At 35.3% G+C, this 20,149-nt stretch overlaps 1 protein-coding gene across 1 annotated transcript in view; it reads right to left on the bottom strand.

Moving 5' to 3' along the window:
* Window positions 1-20,149, bottom strand: part of PTPN13 (protein tyrosine phosphatase non-receptor type 13) — a 210,869-nt gene that overhangs the window by 144,388 nt on the left and 46,332 nt on the right. Inside the window, 3 exon segments of the mRNA XM_078148659.1 lie at window positions 7,419-7,512; window positions 12,539-12,724; window positions 16,066-16,131. Coding sequence (XP_078004785.1) covers window positions 7,419-7,512; window positions 12,539-12,724; window positions 16,066-16,131 — 346 coding nt within the window.

The following is a 20,149-nucleotide window of genomic DNA, read 5'->3' as shown; positions in this document are numbered from 1 at the left end:
CTTCATCCCTATATTTATTAGAAAAGATTTTATTTATCTTCATTGCATAAGAATGCTTGTTTTTGGTTTTTAGAGAGATGCCTTTTATAATGTTAAAAAAAGGTCCCTCTGTGCCTACACTTTGTAAGGTTTTTTGTATACAGGAGTGTTGTACTTGTCAAAGGCCTTTTCTTTATCTGTTGAGATGATCATGTGATTTTGGATGCTGGGGGTTTCAAAATTATTAATTATACTGTTTTCTTAATATTGAATCACCCCTGCAAACCTGACATAAATTTGGACTTGATGAATACTTTCTTGGGTTAACTAACTGTAGTCTGACACTGGTTTGCCATCTATAGTTTATTACAGCACAATATAGTTTATCCCTTCATATTTTTAAATGGTTGATTTGCTTTATCAGATACCATGATTACAACCCCTAATTTTTTTAGATTCACTTGATACACAGTAAATTTTTTCCATCCCCTCATTTCTATTTTTTTTTAATTGTATTTGTGGTAAGCAACATATTGTAAGGTTTGTTTTCTTATTCAATTTGTCATTCTTTTTTGTTTTATTGGATTATTCAATCTATTCATATTTAAAGTTATGAGCCTTAGGTTTATATTTTTCTCTATCTTTCCCTCTTCTACTGTAAACACAATATTATGTTCCTTCAGTTACTTCACCTTATTCCTTTTTTTTTTAAAGGCAATTGGGGTGAAGTGACTTGCCTAGGGTCACACAGCTAGTAAGTGTCAAGTGTTTTGTCTGAGGCCACATTTGAACTCAGGTCCTCCCGACTTCAGGGCCAGTGCTCTATCCACTGTGCCACCCAGCTGCCCCTACCTAATTCCTTTTAAGGTGGTTCTGTTCCCCACTGGCTCTCTTCCCCTTATACCTGATAACTTTCTCTCATTTTTTTTATCTCTTTCCTTCCACACTTTTTCTTAGTAGATCCTTTTTTTCTCCTATTTTTATCTGTTTATAATTCTTATCCTCTTTTTTTCCTTTTCAGTCAAGTAGGTTCCTCCTTCCTCTCCCTTTCAACTAGTCCTGTTTATTAGTTTTTAAAATTTCAATTTTTTGCATCCCTTTCCAAGAAGGATTTTTCTTCGTTTCTTCACTATTCTACTCTCTTCATTAACCATATTCTTTTTCTGTCTACTCTGGACTCCCAGAAATTAGTCTTATATTTAGAAAAAGCAGATTCCTGAATGACATCTTTCTACAGAAAGAGTTAAGAGAATCTATGACCTGGGGGAAAAGGGGATCTGAAGCTTGCCACACCCTGCCATTACAATGAGTAATTCAAATAGTGTTAGTAACAGATTTTTTCCAAGGACTAAGGCTAAGAAGGTCGATTACAGATATGTGGTGATGATTTTTTTAGCCAAGACAACCCATCAAACAAAGGAAATGAAATAGAAAAGTCTTCAGTCCCATGCAACCTTCATCTCATGAAGTGAAAGTTTCAGAGTATTAGCAGAAGACGCCAAGAATAAGAGTTCAGGTTATCTACAAACAATAACTTAGTTGTTAGTACCGAGCTGTTGGTACTTTAATAAATGACAAAAGAATAAAAATGATACTGAAGAAACTAAATTACTATAATCTTGGTATTACTGATATAAATGACACCAAGATAAAAAGGATGGAGCAGCTTAATATGGTTCGTAGTTTCTTCTTGGAGAGGCATACGAAGGAAGTGGTTTCATCATTCTGAGAGGCAAGAAAGAACATAATCTTCTGGGACATGGGATATTTATCATCATTAATGATAAGTATGTACTAAAAAGTTTCCAAGAAAACAATGGCGGCTTTTATGTCACTAGCTATTGCAGAAGATGAGAAGGTACAGATTTTGTACCAAAAAAAAAATCAATTAAAAAACCTGCATCTACTTTCCCATCTCTACAAAATTTTTCTGGGGTAATCTACACAAACACTGAGAGGATACTTGATAAGCCTTTGAGGAAGGATTAAGTAGGCTTTAAAAATAACATCTAACAAGATTACAGTCTTTACAGTCACACAACTATCTGAAAAGCACAGTAAATACAAAAGCCTACAATGCTCATTGCTTGTTAACTATGAAAAAAAATGACTCGACAGCACAATACACAGCCTTGAGGGCTCTTTTCAACAAGGTGTGATCCATAATCACTCAAATGAGTTCAGCAACCTAAACGTCCACAGATATAAAACCACCTGTATGAAGAATAAGTAATGTTCTACTGTGAAAGAAAGTTGGAAGAATAACCCATAGACCTAGTCCAACAGTATATATTTTTTCAACAATACATGGAAAATAAAGGGGACCCAGAACTGAAAAGAAGAGAACCTTTGGGAAAATGCACAGTTTCTTAATGACTTCATCTTTCTCCCTCAAACAAAGGTACACCTTTTTTAGTATCAATTCTCTTCTTGGGATGAGTCATGGAATATCACAGTATCGAAAGAAGTTTGAGGTCATCCAAAGAGCAACAGAAATGCCCAGGTAGGTCTGAAGAGCTTGCACTATGTTAAACAACAAAGAATCTGGTAGGACAATTAGCATAAAGGGATGTCATTACACCTGGCTGGTTGGTTGGCTGGTTATTGTCCTTTGTTCTCGAAGAGTACCAAAATGACATCACTATGCTAGAGTCAAGTTTCAGTGTGTCCGACTGTGGCTCATCAGACCAATACGAGCTCAGAACGTTCTACCACAGGTCGGGCACAAATAGTCCAGGTGAACATTTGGGGGTGGACTCTCTAAGTCTGCACATCTTGCACCACTTCTCACAGTGTCATTACACTGTATAACCATAGAAGGAGGAGAGATGCTCATACGGTGAAAGGAAAAGATAACCAATAAACAGTATCCATATGTTAGAGGAGCCAAAGGAAGGCACCTTGAAACTTGGGTAAATTTCATCTCAAGGATTTAAGGAGAAAAAGAGTAGTGCAGAAGAGTAGGGATGGAGAGATGGCTGATCTGTACTATCTTGAGAAATTTCACACTTGGATAAGATCAGAGAGCTATAGAAATACCGAGTTTGATGAAAACAAAATGTGACATTTCCAATGTCTTCCAGATGTAGGGCTTTGTAAATATAGCTCAATAATAATTATATATAGAAACCTGTCATATAGGGCTAAAATTACTAAGTGTACTCAATATGATTTATATCCTATTAGTATATGCAAGCAAGCATTTATTAAGTGTTCTACTACGTTTTGGACACTGTGCTAGGTATTGGGGATACAAAAAAGAAAATGCAACAGGTCTTGCCTCAGACAGCTTACACTCTATCAGAAGAGAGAACATGTACATGCTTAAGTGTACAGAAAACATATTCAAAACAAATTCAAGATAGTTTTGGGAGGGAGGGCCCCAGATTTTGGTGGAAGAGGAAAAACTTCATTTTAAAGGTGGTCCTTGAGCTGTGTTTTGAATGAAGCATGAGGGTGGACGTGGATCAGGAGGTAAACAAGGTAGAGGTGCAAAGGGAGTGCCTTGCAGGCATGAGGGTTGAAGCATAGCAAGAAAGCCAATGTGACTGAATCACAGAGTACAGGAAGAGAGGTAATGAATAATGAGGTCTGAAAAGCTACATTGGGGTCAGGTTGCAACAAGCTTTAAAATCAAAACCCAGTAGTTTATACGCTATCCTAGAGGCAACAGGGAAGCAATGGAATGAAGAAGAGTGACATGATGGTTAGAGCTGGGCTTAACAAACCGCCCCCCCCCCCCCGGGAGCTATGTGGAGGAAGGGCTGAAGAGAGGAGACATTTGAGACAGGAAAACCAAAGAGGTTTTAGGCTGTAACAGAAGTGATTAAGGTGGTGGCTGTAAATGAAAAGAAAGGGATGGATGTGAGACGTTGCACAGGTAGAGAAAACGCCTGGCAACTGCTTGGTTATGTAGGGTGACGGACAGCGAGGAATGTTAGTCTGATGGCGGGCAGATGTGTTCCTATGTGCAGCACTGGACTTTTCTTACAGAGTTTCAATAAGAGAAGTTTTTTGTCGCTTAAAACAGCTTTGAGACCTTTCAAAACCAAATAAAGTTGTTCTCCAACAGACAGAGGACTGGGCCACTCATCAGCACAATGCCCCTTTGGCACTGAACCACTGACAGGCTCACAACAGAGAATAAATCAGATGGCAAATGTGAAGCTCTTTCTGCTCTTTTGGCCAAAGGCAAGGCATTCTGCTTTGATTCTATTCCCTTAAACATTTTCTTTTAACTGCAACTATCAAAGAGGAGTTTTAAAAAATCTCTTAAGAGGAAATAATTAGATGAAGTAAAATCTTGCAGTCTAAATTTCAGTATTGCCCATATTATAAACAGTAAAATCACTGTGCCCAGAACAATGGAGGCGGCCTTGCAAAGGAAATAGGGCTGAACATGACATGAAAGAGTGGGAGGTCATGGCCCTATTTTCAGAAATCCAATAAATTAAAAACTTAAAACTGAACTATAAAAGCTTTCCTTATGGAGAGTACTGTGTAAAAAGTCACAAGCTAAAAATAGCGAAAACAATCCTTTGAAATGCTCTATGTAAAACTGTTCAACAGCACAAAAACCCTTGATCCTAGGGACACAGTTAGCTTATGCTAACTTCAGGACTGTGAATCGAAATGCAGCTTCCCTAAACTGAAATAGCAAGACTCCAAAGAAATCCCCTTTAACCAACAACACTCCCACTTTGTTATCCATCTACTACATTTACTTTTTCTGCACAAGTTCTACTCCTCAGCATGTCTTTAAAAAATCTCACTTAAAAATGTTGTCTATAGTTTTTACAAAGCAGCATTAACTTAGCTGTTCTCACCAAAATGCATCCCACCTTGATCCTGTGCCAATGGAGTCAGAAGAGACCCTCTCAAGCCATAGTGATTGTGGAATAATCCACAACTTTTAACTGGGCAAGAAAGGCCTGACTTCTCTCTGCTCAGCATAGGCCATTTCATAAGAAGTAAGGAAGTTACATGAGAAGCTGGAGATTCATGCCTTAGCCATGGGAAGGATCACAAAAATCAAACAAGGAGAAATAACCTTTTTCAGGTTTTCCACTCAGAGCTAAAAATTAATTTGTAAAAGCTCACTCCTCCATGCCAATGAACCATTATATAGCAAACTTTTGTCATAGATTTCTACTTATCTCATTAGGTCATCCATTTAACATCAATCTCTACTTAACTTTCAATATATTCTACCATTGCTGGCCATATAGAGTGAGGGTCATTTTAAATTTTATTTTAAGATCATCAACTTCCACAGTTAAAGAATCCACCTCCTAGGGCCAACCTGGTCATGATATCTGTCTTTACTTCTGCTGGATTTGTTCATACAATTAAATAAAAAGGTATACAGTTTTATGAACAACCCAAATAATAAGGTTATGTTTTAATTAAATACCATTTACCTAGAATCTAGAAGACTCAAATAAACTTTTTTTTGAAAAAATCTTGCTTGGGGGCAGCTAGGTGGTGCAGTGGATAGATCACTGGCCTTGGAGTCAAGAAGACCTGAGTTCAAATGCGGCCTCAGACACATAACACTCACTAGCTGTGTGACCCTGGGCAAGTCACTTAACCTCACTGCCTCGCCAAAAAAAAAAGAGAAAAGAAAAGACCTTGCACGTCATCTACACGTAACAATGATATAAATGACAAACAAACAAGCTGCAACCTGGAAATGTTATTTATCTTAAAGCAACTTCCAGAGTATGTCATAGGGTCATTAAATATTCAGGCCACTCTTCTCCAAAATTTACACCTGCAGTATTGTCCAATGAGAACTGACGCTCACAATCATGACCATGAGACACTCACAATCCCAAAGTGTCATCTGAATTACCAAGAAACAATTAAATTATATCTTTAATATACTTTTCACACTTTTGGTTTTTTAAGTTTGCTAAAACAATGTCATTACGATTCAATTCAACAAGTATTTATTAAGTGCCTACTGTATTCAAGACACTATATGGAGTGCTAGGGCTCTACAGACAAAAATGAAAAATGGTCCCTGCCCTCAATGTGCTAATATTCGAGCAGAGGAACACTTAAATACAGATAATACAATACAATTTGAGGGGAGGGACTAATATTGTAGGGATTAAGAAAAGCAAAGGTGGGATTTTTTTGAAAGGTCAAAACTCTGATAGATTATTGATTCTGGATAACTTTACATTCCACAATTCATACATATACTGTATTAGCGGTAGGGATTCTATTTTCCTTTCCAGGAATGAGACTATTTCTCAATTACCAAAAGTGAGTTCAACAATACTTCTTTCCCTCTTTGTTTGGTGGTACGCTGGATGGGAAATGGGGTGGAGGAAAAGGAATATATTTAGAAATTAAGGTAATGGAGAGGTCCCACATGCAGCCCAGAGGGGCTTTGCCCTTGTGTAGGGTACAGGAACAGATGCTAACTGGCAGTACTGACACCACTAGACAGTTCCTAGGCATAGACTGAAGGAGCACTGAGGAGGGAACCTGGCTCTTGGTGGTGGTGACTGAGGGTGATATGCACTGAGGGAGGAGTAAATTAAAAGCAAGCAGCAGCTGTGTGGTTCTGACCCTCAGGAGTGAAGTGGGGTCTCAGTCCCAGCTTTTCACTATTTTAAAAGCCTTTGCTCTTCTCATATCTGAGTAGAAACTGTGGAAGCAGCAAGGCAGAGTGGACAAAGAAGTGACTTCAGAATCAGAAAGAACTGGTTTCAGGTCCTGCCTGTGATGTGGGTGGCTCTGTGACAGTAGGGAAGTCATTCAACTTTTCAGCGGCCCATGCATTTCTCTAAAACTATAGGTTGTATACCATGTATTAATTTACATCCTAAAAGAAAATTTCTTCATTGGGAGTTTTCTACACTGATGAAATCACAGTTCGGAATTGTTCCTGAAAAAAATAAAGAAGCAAGAACTTACAGATTCACCTCATAAAAATATACTGGCACACGGAAGAGAAAGATATTTTTCTTATACCATAAAAATAGGCATGAAATAATTCAACTGAAAAAAGTCATTCAGGTTATTTATGTTTGTCTTCTAGATTAAATTTCAACAGTGTTCAAGGAATCAATGATTTTTTCTATCATTTTTCTTACTCAACTTTTAATATTTTCTTAGCACAACAGGAAAACCATTATAAACTAAATGAATGTTACTAATGTAATAATAATGAGGGTTAAAATGGAAATTATTTTCTCTGGAAAATTACAGTGTATTAACATTATGATCAAGTCATGTGAATAATATTAAAGAATTGATTTATTGATTTCTGTGGGAAGAACCAGAATCATGCTCATAGCTAATTGATTTCTTCCATCTTTTGATTTAATTTACTCATACATTTATAATTGCTCCTGATAATCAGAATGTTTTATGGCAGGAATAGATAAAGTCAGCATGTGACTGTTCATGATCAGTCTTCTTACCAGTGGGTAGTCCCTTTCCTCTCAATCGGTCCCGAAGGGCTTGGCTTCTATCAGGACGGAGTTTCTGCTCATTGTTACATGGAGGTTGATCCATCTGTATAAATAATCATAAGTCAGCACTGACAAGGGCTCCTCTCTTCCAAGCCTGCATCTTTTCTTTTAATAATCTGCACAGCAACAATAGTAAGGTACTTAGGAGTTTTTCTATAATATCCACAAAGAAACCAGAACCTCCTTCCTGCCTTGAATTCACTTTGTTCTGGTTAGACATGAACATCTCGGGTCTGGCCCATTCGCCTTCAGAAAATGAAAATGAAATGCAGATGTCAAAAAGTAATGTGCACATAAGTTAATGAAGTCAAATCAGCTAGCATTTTTTAAGTGCCTACTGTGTGCCAAGCATCATATTAATGGCAGAAACAGACAGTCTCTGCCCTCAATGAGTTCTCAGTCTAACGAGGTAGATAATATCCAAATAATTACATGCAAACAAGATACAGTCTGAATAAATTAGTGATAATCTTTGGAGGAAAGGCGTTAAAGCTTTAAGGAGGATCAGGGAAAAGCTTGTTATAGAAAGTGGCATTTTAGCTAAGTCTTGTTGGAGTACAGGGAAGGAGTAAAATTAGTTTTTTTTCTTTTCTTTTTTTTAGGCAATTGGGGTTAAGTGACTTGCCCAGGGTCACACAGCTAGTCAAGTGTTTGGTCTGGAGCCAGATTTGAACTCAGGTCCTCCTGACTTCAAGGGCTGGTGAATCAGTTTGTTTTTAATTAATTTATTTTTATATTTAGCTTCAAATTCTCCCCCTCCCCACTCTCCCTCTCACTGACATTAAAAATATATGTGGTCATGAAAAACAAATGACCACATTAGCCATGTCTAAAAAGCAAAAGAAAGACAAAGCAGAAAATATGCTTTAATCTGCATTCTGAGTATATACACTTTCTATCTGGAGGTTGACAGCATGTTTCATTCATTGTAATCATGGCGGGTCTCTATGTTGATTAGTACTAAGTCTTACCATTACAATGTTGCTGTTACTTTGTACATTGTTCTGGTTCTGCTCACTTCATTTTGCATCAATTCATACAAGTCTTCTCAGGTTTCTCTGAAACCACCATGTTCATTATTTCTTGTAACACGATAGTATTTCATCACAATCATATACCACAACTCGTTCAGCCATTCCCCAACTGATGGACATTCTCAGTTTCTAATTCTTTGCCATCACAAAAAGAGTTGCTGTTTTTATAGAAGAGTCCTTTCCCGTTTTCCTTGTTCTCTTTGGGGTATAGACCTAGTAGCAGTACCTCTGGGTCAAAAAGTATGCTCAGTTTAATGGTTCTGGAGGTTTAGTTCCAAATTGCTTGCCACAACCACAGGATCTGTTGACAGTCTCTGTAGCATTTGCTGTTTTCTGTCAACTGTGTCAATCTTATAGATGTGATAAAGTGGAACCACAGAATTATTTTAATTTTCATTTCTCTAATTGTTGGTGATTTACAGCATTTTTTTTTTCATATGGCTATTGAGAGCTTGGTTTTCTTCCCCTGAAAATAGCCTATTCACATGCTTTGAACATTTCATCAATTAGAGAATGGTTCTTATTCTTATAAGTTTGAATTAGTTCCTTTTATATACCTCAAAAATGACACCTTTGTCTGTTTCCTCTTTCTGGTGGTTCCTCCAATTGGTTCTAATTCTTCCTTACAACATCACTAATGTGAAAATATGTTTAATAGGAATGTATATGTATAGCCTATATCAGATTGTGTGCCATCTTGGGGAGGGTGATGGGGAGGAAGGGGGAGAAAAATTTTAAATTTAAAAATATATGGAAGTGATTGTTGATAAATCAAAATAAATAAAAAAAGATTTAGTAACTTAAAAAATGACACCTTTGGAAGATAAATATGCTACAAATATTTTCCCTATTTACCTGCTTCTCTTCTGATTTTAACTGCTTTGGTTTTGTTTCCTCTGAGTTTTACATATCAAAATTGATCATTTTATTTTCTGTGATCCTCTTTATCCCTTGACTCGTCATTAACCCTTCCACTAATAACACACCTGACTGGTAATTTCTTCCTTGCTCCTCTAATTAGTTTGTGATGTCCGCCTGTATGTCTAAGTCATGTATCCACTGGGAGCTTATTCTGGCATGAACAATGTTATGGTACAAGATGGTGTTCTAGACTGGTTTTTGCCTCACTGGGTAAGGTATGGTACAAACCCCTTGTTCCAAACTGTTAATTCTTTCCCCAATTTTATTGTTCCAAACTCGTTTTCATTTTTTCCTTCTAGTTCTTTAATTTTATTTATATTCTCAATTTTTTTCTTTTTCTCTGACACCATTTCTACACACTGTTATCTTGTATGTACTAATTTACATACATTTTGTTTTCCCCAGTAGAATGTAAGCTCCTTGAAGACAGGGAATGTTTTTGCCTTTTCTTTGTGTCCCTAGAATTTAACAGTGTCTGGTACATATTAAGTGCTTAATCAACAATTGACTGACATAACATAACTATAGTGAAATCTTATCTGTATTCTTAGGATAGTGAATAATTGAAATATAACAATTTAATTATAATAATCAATTTTACTTCTTCCTCATCAAAACATTATCTTAAGAACATCCAAATTCACGTTAAAATTCTATAAACTTCATGCATTTCTGATGAAGACGCTAATGGATGAAGACCACCAGCAAAAGGGTTGATGCACAAACAGAAAACAACCCCTAAATACATCTTTGTATAATGCTTATTTTCAATCTTCTTGGGCTTCTTAAAATGTAGTAGAGTTCATAACAGAAAACAATGATGGGCCAAATTAGATATCTTTCTTATCATAGTCTTTAAATTACCTACCCTGTCTTTATGACCTCAATTCTGTTCCCTCTTTTACTAAAATAAGACTTAAATGGGACTGCTCCTAAGAGAATATCATTATTAAACGAACTAAACAGGGACATTATAACTGATTTTATTGTCAATCTACAAAGGCAAGGGAAATAAAATGAATCAACAGAGCTTCTGAGTCTGAGGGACAAGATATCAAAGATTCTATTATGTATTAATAATCGCAAGCTTCTAATTCCCTTTTTACCAAGGACCTCAAAGCATTCCATAAGCGCTATCTATTATTTTCACACCTATTCAGTGAAATGGAATGATTATTCCAACTTTAATTACAGCCAACCTGAGGAGCAGAAATTTTAAATACCTTTCTCATGACATTACTTTAAATTTTTTAACAATTAAAATCTTTCAGTAGTTGGAGATAACAGGGCCTGCTACAAAACTGCTACCAGTGATACCTAAGAACCTTCCAAAACGAGGGAACAGAGCTTATTTAGCCACAATTGGAAAAGGATCCTCTTTCTCTTCTACTCTTGCCTGTTGTTTAAATCTCTCTGAATTACACAGCATCAGGAATGAATATTTCCAGTAACAGACATAGAGAAAGCATCACTTCTCACAACTGTACTATTAATTATATCTACAGGAATGAAATGCAAAAAGGAAAGGAGGCTTCTTTTTTTAAAAAAGGGATGGCCCCACAGTAAGAGAGAAAGTATGGATGTATTTGGAAATGGAGGTAACATTCAGAAAAAAATACTAATATCTTTTGTCTTGTTTTTCAAGCAAATGAAGCTAAGGCATCATGGAACAGGAGGCAGGGACCCAGGATTCAGGTTCTCTTTTTGCTTCCCACTATCCTACAGAATAAAGCAGATGATCTTTAGCCCTGGAAGTCTTTGATTCCATGATGTTTTTCAAAATAAAATAGTACCTGCATTGTTACATTAAGAAAATTTACTATATCCTAGGTATCTCTTTTATACTAGACCAGGGGTCAGCAGACTATGGCCTGAGAGTCAAATCCCGGCCCAAGAGCCAAGAATGGTTCTTGCATTTTAAAAATTTTTAAATACATATTTTAAAATATAAAAACCAGTCGATTTGCAGATCAAGTAGGCAGCAGGCTGAATTTGGCCCTGGGGAGTAATTTGCCAACCTCTGATACTGACTACAGAATTACAATAACTGTTTGTACGGATAGTTAAATGCTACTGTATTATTAAATTGTTATATCACCTGTTTCTCCCTTTTAGAAGCTATGTCTACTTACCAATATAGTTCTTTCTTATCTACATCTATATTTTATATATGTGTGTGTGTGTGTGTGTGTGTGTGTGTGTGTGTGTGTGTGTGTGTGTGTATACATAGTATACATATGTATCTATACCTTATCTCTCCCTCTTATCCCTGATCCCCACCTCATGGTTAGCTCCTTGAGGACTGGGTCTATGCTGATTTTATCTTTGTGTCCCCAGAACCTAACACAGTTTATACATAATAGGTACTTAATAAATATTTCCTGAATGGAACTGGTGAATTGAACAAAAAAAACCCTTTAATTGCCAAACATTCAAAAATTTTAAATGATTAATTAAATTAAATAATTAAATCAGTTGGAATTAATTATGAAAAATCATGAGACAGTTTGTTCTTTTGATCTAGTGACCAAAGAAGTCAAACACAAAAAGAATGGTCCCATGTGTCCCAACACATGAAGAAGCAATTTTTGTAATAGCAAGCCACTTACAGCAATGAACCAAGCAATGGCTAAATAAACTATAGTACATGAATGTAAATGATTACTTCTGAGCCATAAGATATTATGAATATGAAGAATTTAGATAAACATAGAAGACCTGTATGAAACTGATGTGAAGTGAAAGCAGAACCAAAATTAAAGCATTCACAATTCCTACAAAAATAAAGCAATAGGGCAGATGAATTAGGATTCAATGTCATGACCGATCCTGGTAGAAATAGGTGAAAAAAAGTATTTCCCTACTGTCAGTAGTGGGGAAAGGGAACCATAGGTACACAACACTGTATCTGATATCAAACAAATGCCTGTAGGTTTTCTTCTTTATTTTAAGAAACAGTCCAAAAGCAAAGTGGAAAAGGCAGAAATACTGGAAAAATATAGTGACTTTCTTTAAAAAAAAAAAAGGTATCAATAAAACTTTAAAAGTAAAAATAGACACGCATAAAATCAAACAATTTAAATGTAATTTTCTCAGATCAGAACAGTGGCTTACCCCAGAAAGGCTTCCAAGAACCAGCTTTACCAACTGTTTAACATAGGAGAAAGAAGGTGCACAGTTGCTATTCCTAATGTGGGCACTGCAAGCATCCAGGACAGTCCGTATAGAAACACGAGCATAAATAACATCCTCACACATGCCGAGCAATATGCTGTTGAGATGGTCTCCAAGCTTGATAGGCTGAGTACAAAGGAGGGAAAAGTCATGTTAAATTCACCTTTATAGTTAATATAATAATTTTCATCATACTCTGTAAACATGAGATATACTTCAGTGAAATCACCACAAAGATAATATTAAAAAAAATTGCCAACAAAAAACCCCTCTATAATAAATATCAGGTTAATGAGGATGAAGGAAGAGGGTGTGGTTTAATGGGATTTTTCTCTTTTGGTTAATAGGTGAGTAGCCTATATGTTTAATATACCAAAAATATTTATCCTTCCTCCAAAAAATGTTAGCAGCTGAGGTACTAATGTAAATTAAAGCAAAATCTTAACCTATCACATTGGCAAATTTGACAAAAAAAAAATAATAAGTGCTGGAGGAGCTGTGGGAAAACAGGTAAATTAATGTACTAATTGGTGGAGCTGTGAACCAATCTAGCCATTCTGGAAAGCAATTTGGATCTATGCCCAAAAAAGTCACTAAACCATGCATACCCATCAAAGTTATTAACAAGACTACATCTCCAAGGAGATCAAAGAAAGAGGAAAAGATTATACACACACACACACACACACACACACACACACACACACACACACACACACGTTTTTATATAATAGCTCTGTTTGTGGCAAAGAACCAGAAAATAAAGCAATAGCCATCAACTGGGCTTATAAATGTAACAGAATACTAGTGTGGTATAAGAAATGAAGAAAGAGACAGTTTCAGAGAAACAGTGGGCTAATGTAGAATTAAGTGAGAAGAACCAAGAGGACATGGCAGAAATGAATGATTTTGGAAGACTTAACTTTGATCAACATAATGATCAATCATGGTTCCAGAAGACTAATGATGAAGCATCCTACCCACTTCCTCACAGAGAGGTAATGAACTAACGTGCAAAAAGGAGACATGGCTAATACGGGAATTTGTCTTCCATGACTATATTTGTCCCCCGAGTCAAGGGCAGAAAATGTTCTTTGTAAATGTTGTGTCCTCCCCCAACAGAATGGAAGCTTCTTAAGGGCAAGGCCAGTTTTGTTTTTGTTTTTGTATTCCCAACACCTATCGCCACATTTAGCAATAATAGGTGCTTTATGTATCAGATTGGCTAATGTGACAAAAAAGGAAAATGAGGAATGTTGGAGGGGATGAAGGAAAACTGGAACACAAATGCACTGTTGGTGGAGTTATGAACTGATCCAACCATTCTGGAGAGCAGATAGGTAGATAAAACTGTGGATATACTTTCAATCAAGCGATAACAATACTAGGTCTGTATCCCAAAGATGACCAAAAAAAAAGAAAAGAAAAGAAAAGGAAAGGACCTATTTGTACAAAACTATTTATAGCAGCTCTTTTCCATGTTGGCTAAGAATTGGGTATCAAAGGGATGCCCATCAATTGGAAAATGGCTAAACAAGCTGTGGTAATGGAATACTACTGTGCTATAAGAAATGACAAGCAGGATGATTTCAGAAAAACCTGTAAAGACTTATATGAACTGATGCAAAGTGAACAGAACCAGAACATTATACACAGTAACAGCAATACTGCTCAATGAAGGACTGTGAATGAATGACTTAGCTATTCTCAGCAATACAACCATCCAAGAAAATCCCAAAGGACTCATGATAAAGCATACTATTTGCCTCCAGAGAAAGAACCGATATAGTTTTAATATGGACTGAAGCATGTTATTTTTCATTTTCTTTCATTCTTTTTCTTTTATTCAAATCTTCTTGTACAAAATGACTAATATGGAAATGTTTTACATGACTGCACATGTATAACCTATATCTGATTGCTTACTGTCTTGGGGGTGGGGGAGAATGATAGAATTTGGAACTCAAAACTTAAAAAAAAAACACAAAATATTAAGAATTTTGTGTTAATGTAAATGGGGGGTGGGGAAATATATATTTTAAAAAATAGATGCTTAATAATTTTTTTTGGTGAGGCAATTAGATTTAAGTGACTTGCCCAGGGTCACACAGCTAGTGTGTGTTATGTGTCTGGTCTGAGACTGGATTTGAACTCAGGTCCCCTTGACTTCAGAGCCAGTGCTCTGTCCACTGCACCACCCAGATGCCCCTGCTTAATTAATTCTTGTTTAATAGTGCTGAATGCCATCATTATGACTAATACCAAACTATACTAGAGAAGCAAAGAAAGACAAGTTTACTGAAATTCTAGTTGATATCCCTTGCAAAGGAAAGATTTTGCTTTAAACTCTTCTGAATAGAATAACAGTCTAAAGATTGGTATTGGCTTCAGAAAATAACACTTCATAAATACTGGCGGTAAGTACTCTTAAATAATCTAACTGTAGTTATCATTCCTATTATGACATACTGTTTCTATTAAAATATAAGAATCAACATCAGAAGTAATTTTTTTCCATCAATTTACACAATCCTGCATATGCAACATTCCACAATTCTTTGAAATGTATCCATTATAGATTTTTGTCATACTTCATATGTAGTTAAATTGCATGGTATACTTCTGAGAAATATTTTCTGTGGTGATTTAACTTTTTTTTTTATCATTTTTAAGAATCAGTTATATTCAATTATATACATGTACATACACACACACACATACATATACATATACATATATGTATCAAACTAAAATGAGAAAACAGCTTTCACTGATCCTAAGAAGTAAAACTTTAAATTTAAAGAATTTTACACACACCTTGCAATTAAAAAAAAATGTTAATAATGTTATCTAGATTCTACACTAACTTCTCTCTTAGATAAAAAAAATTACCATAAGAAACATAACAAGACTGATACAGAGAGCATGGAAAGGCAAACTTAAACTAAATAAGTGATCATAACCTTGTGGCATTTTTTTCCATTTTAATTGAGTTCCAGGGATTGTCAGAATCAAAATGTAATATCAATCAAGCATTTAAGAACCCACTACATGCCAGGCATTGTGGTAGGTGTTGGGATACAATTATAATGAATAAAACAATACCCACTTACATAACATAGTAGCAAAGATTTTTATAATTCCTACCATCAGCCATTCCACTGGAACAGTAACAAGAAAAACCAACCTACCAGTTTTTCAGTTCTTATATAGGAATATTACTACACTTCCCTGAATAAATCTGAGACCCTATTACCTGACTTACCCTTTACTCTACTTCAAATACCAAAACAAATTTGTCTAGTGTTTCATTGAGGGTCATTTTGTTCAAAGAATACTTTTAAATAGACATTCAAAGAGATGCTAACCTATATGCTATGCTGCTTCTGAACAAATTTTAAAATGTAGAAGAATTTTTTTTAAGATGTAAAAACTAAAAATGAAAACAAAGTAAAAGTCTGACTTACCTGAGTTTGAGGTACTTCATGGTCAGCTCCCCAGTACAATGTCATTCCAAGAGAATAAATATGTATCTAGGAACAAAATGCAAGTCCTTAGTTGTGGCAACTTAATCGCAGTATAAGAAAAACTCATGGGCAAACAATGTCATAGCATATTGGAACATAAGGTCCATAGAGGCAGGGACTTAACCTATTATCTATCTCCTCCAATGCCAACCACACTGTCCTACACAAAATAAGCATTAAATAAATGTTTACTAAATGGAAAGATAGCTAACATCTGCAAACAAAAAAGGTGCCCCCGATCTCCCAAGAATATGTAGGAGATCAGGGATAATCATTTTCCAGTTTGAATAAAAATATTTAGGGTTTATTTTTTAAAAAAACCTGGTAGTAGAGAAGGCATTTATTTTATTAATTAAAATAAAATATTGTCCATGTCAGACTATTACAAAAAATTCTCTAAGAAGAGTTACTAAAACATTTTCCAAATAAATGTTAATGCAGTTCAAAGCTGTTCTTTTCAATAAGGAACTTTATATATTCTAATTGACAAGTTAATATCCAAGTGGGGTTCACCAAGTAAATAAAGGTTAAAATCTTTATTTTTATGAAAGAGTAGCTGCATGAAACAGATTACCAGATTTTAATTTTTTAAAAAGCAATAATAATCATCTGACTGCTCTTTCATTTCATACACACGCACACACAAATATATGTATATGCACATGGATATATTACTGAAAATGGCCCAATAATATGCAAAACAAAAAATATTCTAACAAACTGTAATGTTAATAACACTATATCTGACATGTAATGTTATTAACTTTAGAGCTAACATCACTTGAATTTAAATTCACAAAAGCTATGCTTTTCTTTCTCTGCTTTATTTCTCTTTGGTTTAAGTAACAGGCCATATTTATTTCATAGAAAGGAGTTTAGTAGTCTCTCTTCTTTCCCTATTTCAGTCAGTCATTAAATGTATATTAAGCAACTTCTAAATGCCAGGCTCTGTGCAAAGTATTGAGGATACAAAAAGAAAAATGAAAAACAGTTCCTGCCTTTAAGGAGCTTACAATCTACAACACACAAAAAGAAGCTTAAAAGCATAGAGGGAAGAGAAGTAACCGGTACGGGGGCGTAACAGAAAAGTCCAGTGGAGGACAGGCAGGTGAGAAATGAAGAGATCGATAGCTGGCCAGGCCACTGTCCTTAAAATAGAGGCTTAGGGAGATTTCTTCAATCAGCCCTCCAATAAGCAGGGCAGAAGGTACTGAGGATACTGATGAGTTCTATTTAACAAACAATTTATATAATGTTAGAATTAGTTGGGTTTTTTTAAATGCTTTGAGAATATTTTTAAATTCATCTGATCCTGGGGATTATTTTCTTTGGGGACTTCACCTTTGGCTTCATCAATCTTCTAAGATTAAGTTAGGTAAATTCTCTATTAGTTGTCCCTAGAATGTGACTTATACCTTCTACCTGACCAGGCCATACCATAGATTCATACTCAGGGAGACTACACAGAGACACTGTGGTAATTATGAAGAATCAATGTATATAGAAAGATACTGGGAGAAATGAAGCTCCACTCAACTGGCCATAGTTTGGTGGCATGGAGAACGTACAAAGCGTGAATGCTCCCTGTCACTTATCTCATCTGGGTGGCCTGATAGTAATCTTCATCACCTTTCATGAAGCTATCTTCATGTATCATGGGATCAATTGCCTCTTTTGACACATGTAGGAATCTTCAAAAGTACTACCTCCCCAAAGAACTAACAGCCACATCAGAGAAAAGGGTAGGAATCTCAACTCCCAAAGTTTTTAAGATCTGAATGTTCTCAAAGGAAAATGGATTTGTTAATCTGGATCATTAAGAATTCTCCCCCCAAATCAACTATGCTATCATAGAAAACTGCTTTTGAGAGCTTTGAGGCAATTATTATTTCTATTACACTGTAATAGCCTGGAGGGTAGGGGCTGTTATTTTTCAGCTTTTAGTTACATGGTAAATTTTTGTGAAATTGGAATATTTCTGTACTGTCTCCTTTGTATCCAAGATTCCATTTGTACAAACAAAGGGAGAAGAGGATTTTTTTTTAAAGAGGAGGAAAGGACCCTTCAACCCAGATGTTTTATCCTATTCCCTTCTGTGTTAGAGGAGAAGAGAAAAGAAAGGAGTTAGCCAGTTGACTCAACTTCTAAGCTTTTATTTACAAGGCAATGAAATAACCGACTTTATTTAATATTCTTTTTTTAAAAACTTGTTTATTTTATTGATTAGGTTGACAAAAGGAGAGCCTGTGAGAAAAGAGGTCCATTAATGAACAATTCACAGTTCCTGGTCCAAGTATCCTGGAAAGCAATGTGAAACTATGCTCAAAAGTTATTAAACTGTGCATATCCTTTGACCTAGTAATACCACTACTAGGTTTATACTCCAAAGAGATCAAAGAAAGAAAAAGGACTCATATATACAAAAATATTTATAGCAGCTGTGGTGGCAAAGAAATAAAAATTGAGGACGTACCCATCAACTGAGGAATGGCTGAACAAGTTATGGTATATGAATGTGACGGAATACCATTGTGCAGTAAGAAATCACAAAGGGGACAGTTTCAGAGAAAACTGGGAAGACTTGTATGAACTGATGCAAAATGAAGTGAGCAGAACCAAGAGATAATTCATATTGCTAATAATATCAAAATGACAAACTATTTCAGGGAACTCATAATGAAAGATACCCTTCACTTCCAGATAAAAGGTAATGGACTCAGAGTAGACTAAAACATATTTTTTTTTCTTGTATAAGGGCTGACACGGGAATTTGCTTTATATGACCACACATACTTGGACATGACAAATATGGGGATTTACTTTATATAACTATACATACTTGTAATGCACTTTGCTTTTCTTGCCTTCTAAATGTGGGGGGAGAGGGAAGGAAGAGAATTCAAAACTGAAAGTAAAATAAAATTAAAAAAAAATTTTAGTTGCTTCTCTTAGAATCAATTGAAATTTGGTATTACATTCTGCTTCTCTGAATATTCTCCTCGCCAACTTACTAATAACATTCAATCATAATTTCTTGGCATAGAAACAATATATTTCAAAAATATTTTGAATTCTTCAATAAAAAAATGATTTTCCAACAAAGCTTCAAGAGATAATCTTGATCTAGAAAAGGCTAGTGTGGCAAATTGATGGGAAAATCTCCTTTTCTTCCTATATGACAGCTTTGCCTATTCTCATTAATCACTTTAACCTAGAATTCAGGTCAAATGATAAGAACTTGCTTCACATTTCATAAAACATTTGGTTAAGGGCATGTACAGTCACAACAGGGCATAGAAAATGAAACTGCTGATGTAGGGCACTATTCCTGTTTAACTGGCTGCCAGGTGTGTGAACCATGTGATGACAAACCTGACAGCTGAGTTTAAAAGGAGATGTGTAGGAAAATTTGGCTTTTATTACTTGGCAACTCTGAAGTTGCCACAACATAAAGGAAACTGCTGTGTCTTATTATTAGCACAATCTAGTACTATTTGGTAGGTATTTAAATATTTCTTAAATGAATGGAGTAATCTTTTAAAGGAAAATGTATCAAAGGCATGAAAATTTCAAAAGAAAAAGGAAAAAATGTATGAAATTGAAATTAGTTGAGTTGTGGCTTTTGCTGATGACAAAAAAATTCCACTGAGGGGAAAATACCTAGCTTGAATGCATGTCAATTGTAGTCACTTAGAAGTAATCCAAGTGACTTAAAAAATCTAAGTCCAGTGATTTGATAGAATTTGGGAAAATTTGAGTATAATCACATCTTTTATAGTTATATTCATGAAAAAAATACTCATTTAGACTACTTCTGTGCTATAAGAAACAAAAAATATGAAGAATTTGGAGAATCCCTGGAAGATTTAACTGATATAGGGTGAAATAAGACAGACCAATGATGCAATATTCACAACTATGAGAATATATATATATACACACACACACAAAACAATTCTGTGTAATTATAATGACCAATTTTAACTTCAGAACCGAAAAAAAATTCACATTCTTTAAAAAAAAA

Source organism: Phascolarctos cinereus, unplaced genomic scaffold, assembly GCF_003287225.1.
Source record: "Phascolarctos cinereus isolate Bilbo 61053 unplaced genomic scaffold, phaCin_HiC Scaffold_9;HRSCAF=440, whole genome shotgun sequence".
NCBI classification, from domain to species: Eukaryota; Metazoa; Chordata; class Mammalia; order Diprotodontia; family Phascolarctidae; genus Phascolarctos; species Phascolarctos cinereus.
This window is presented reverse-complemented; position numbering and strand designations above follow the sequence as displayed.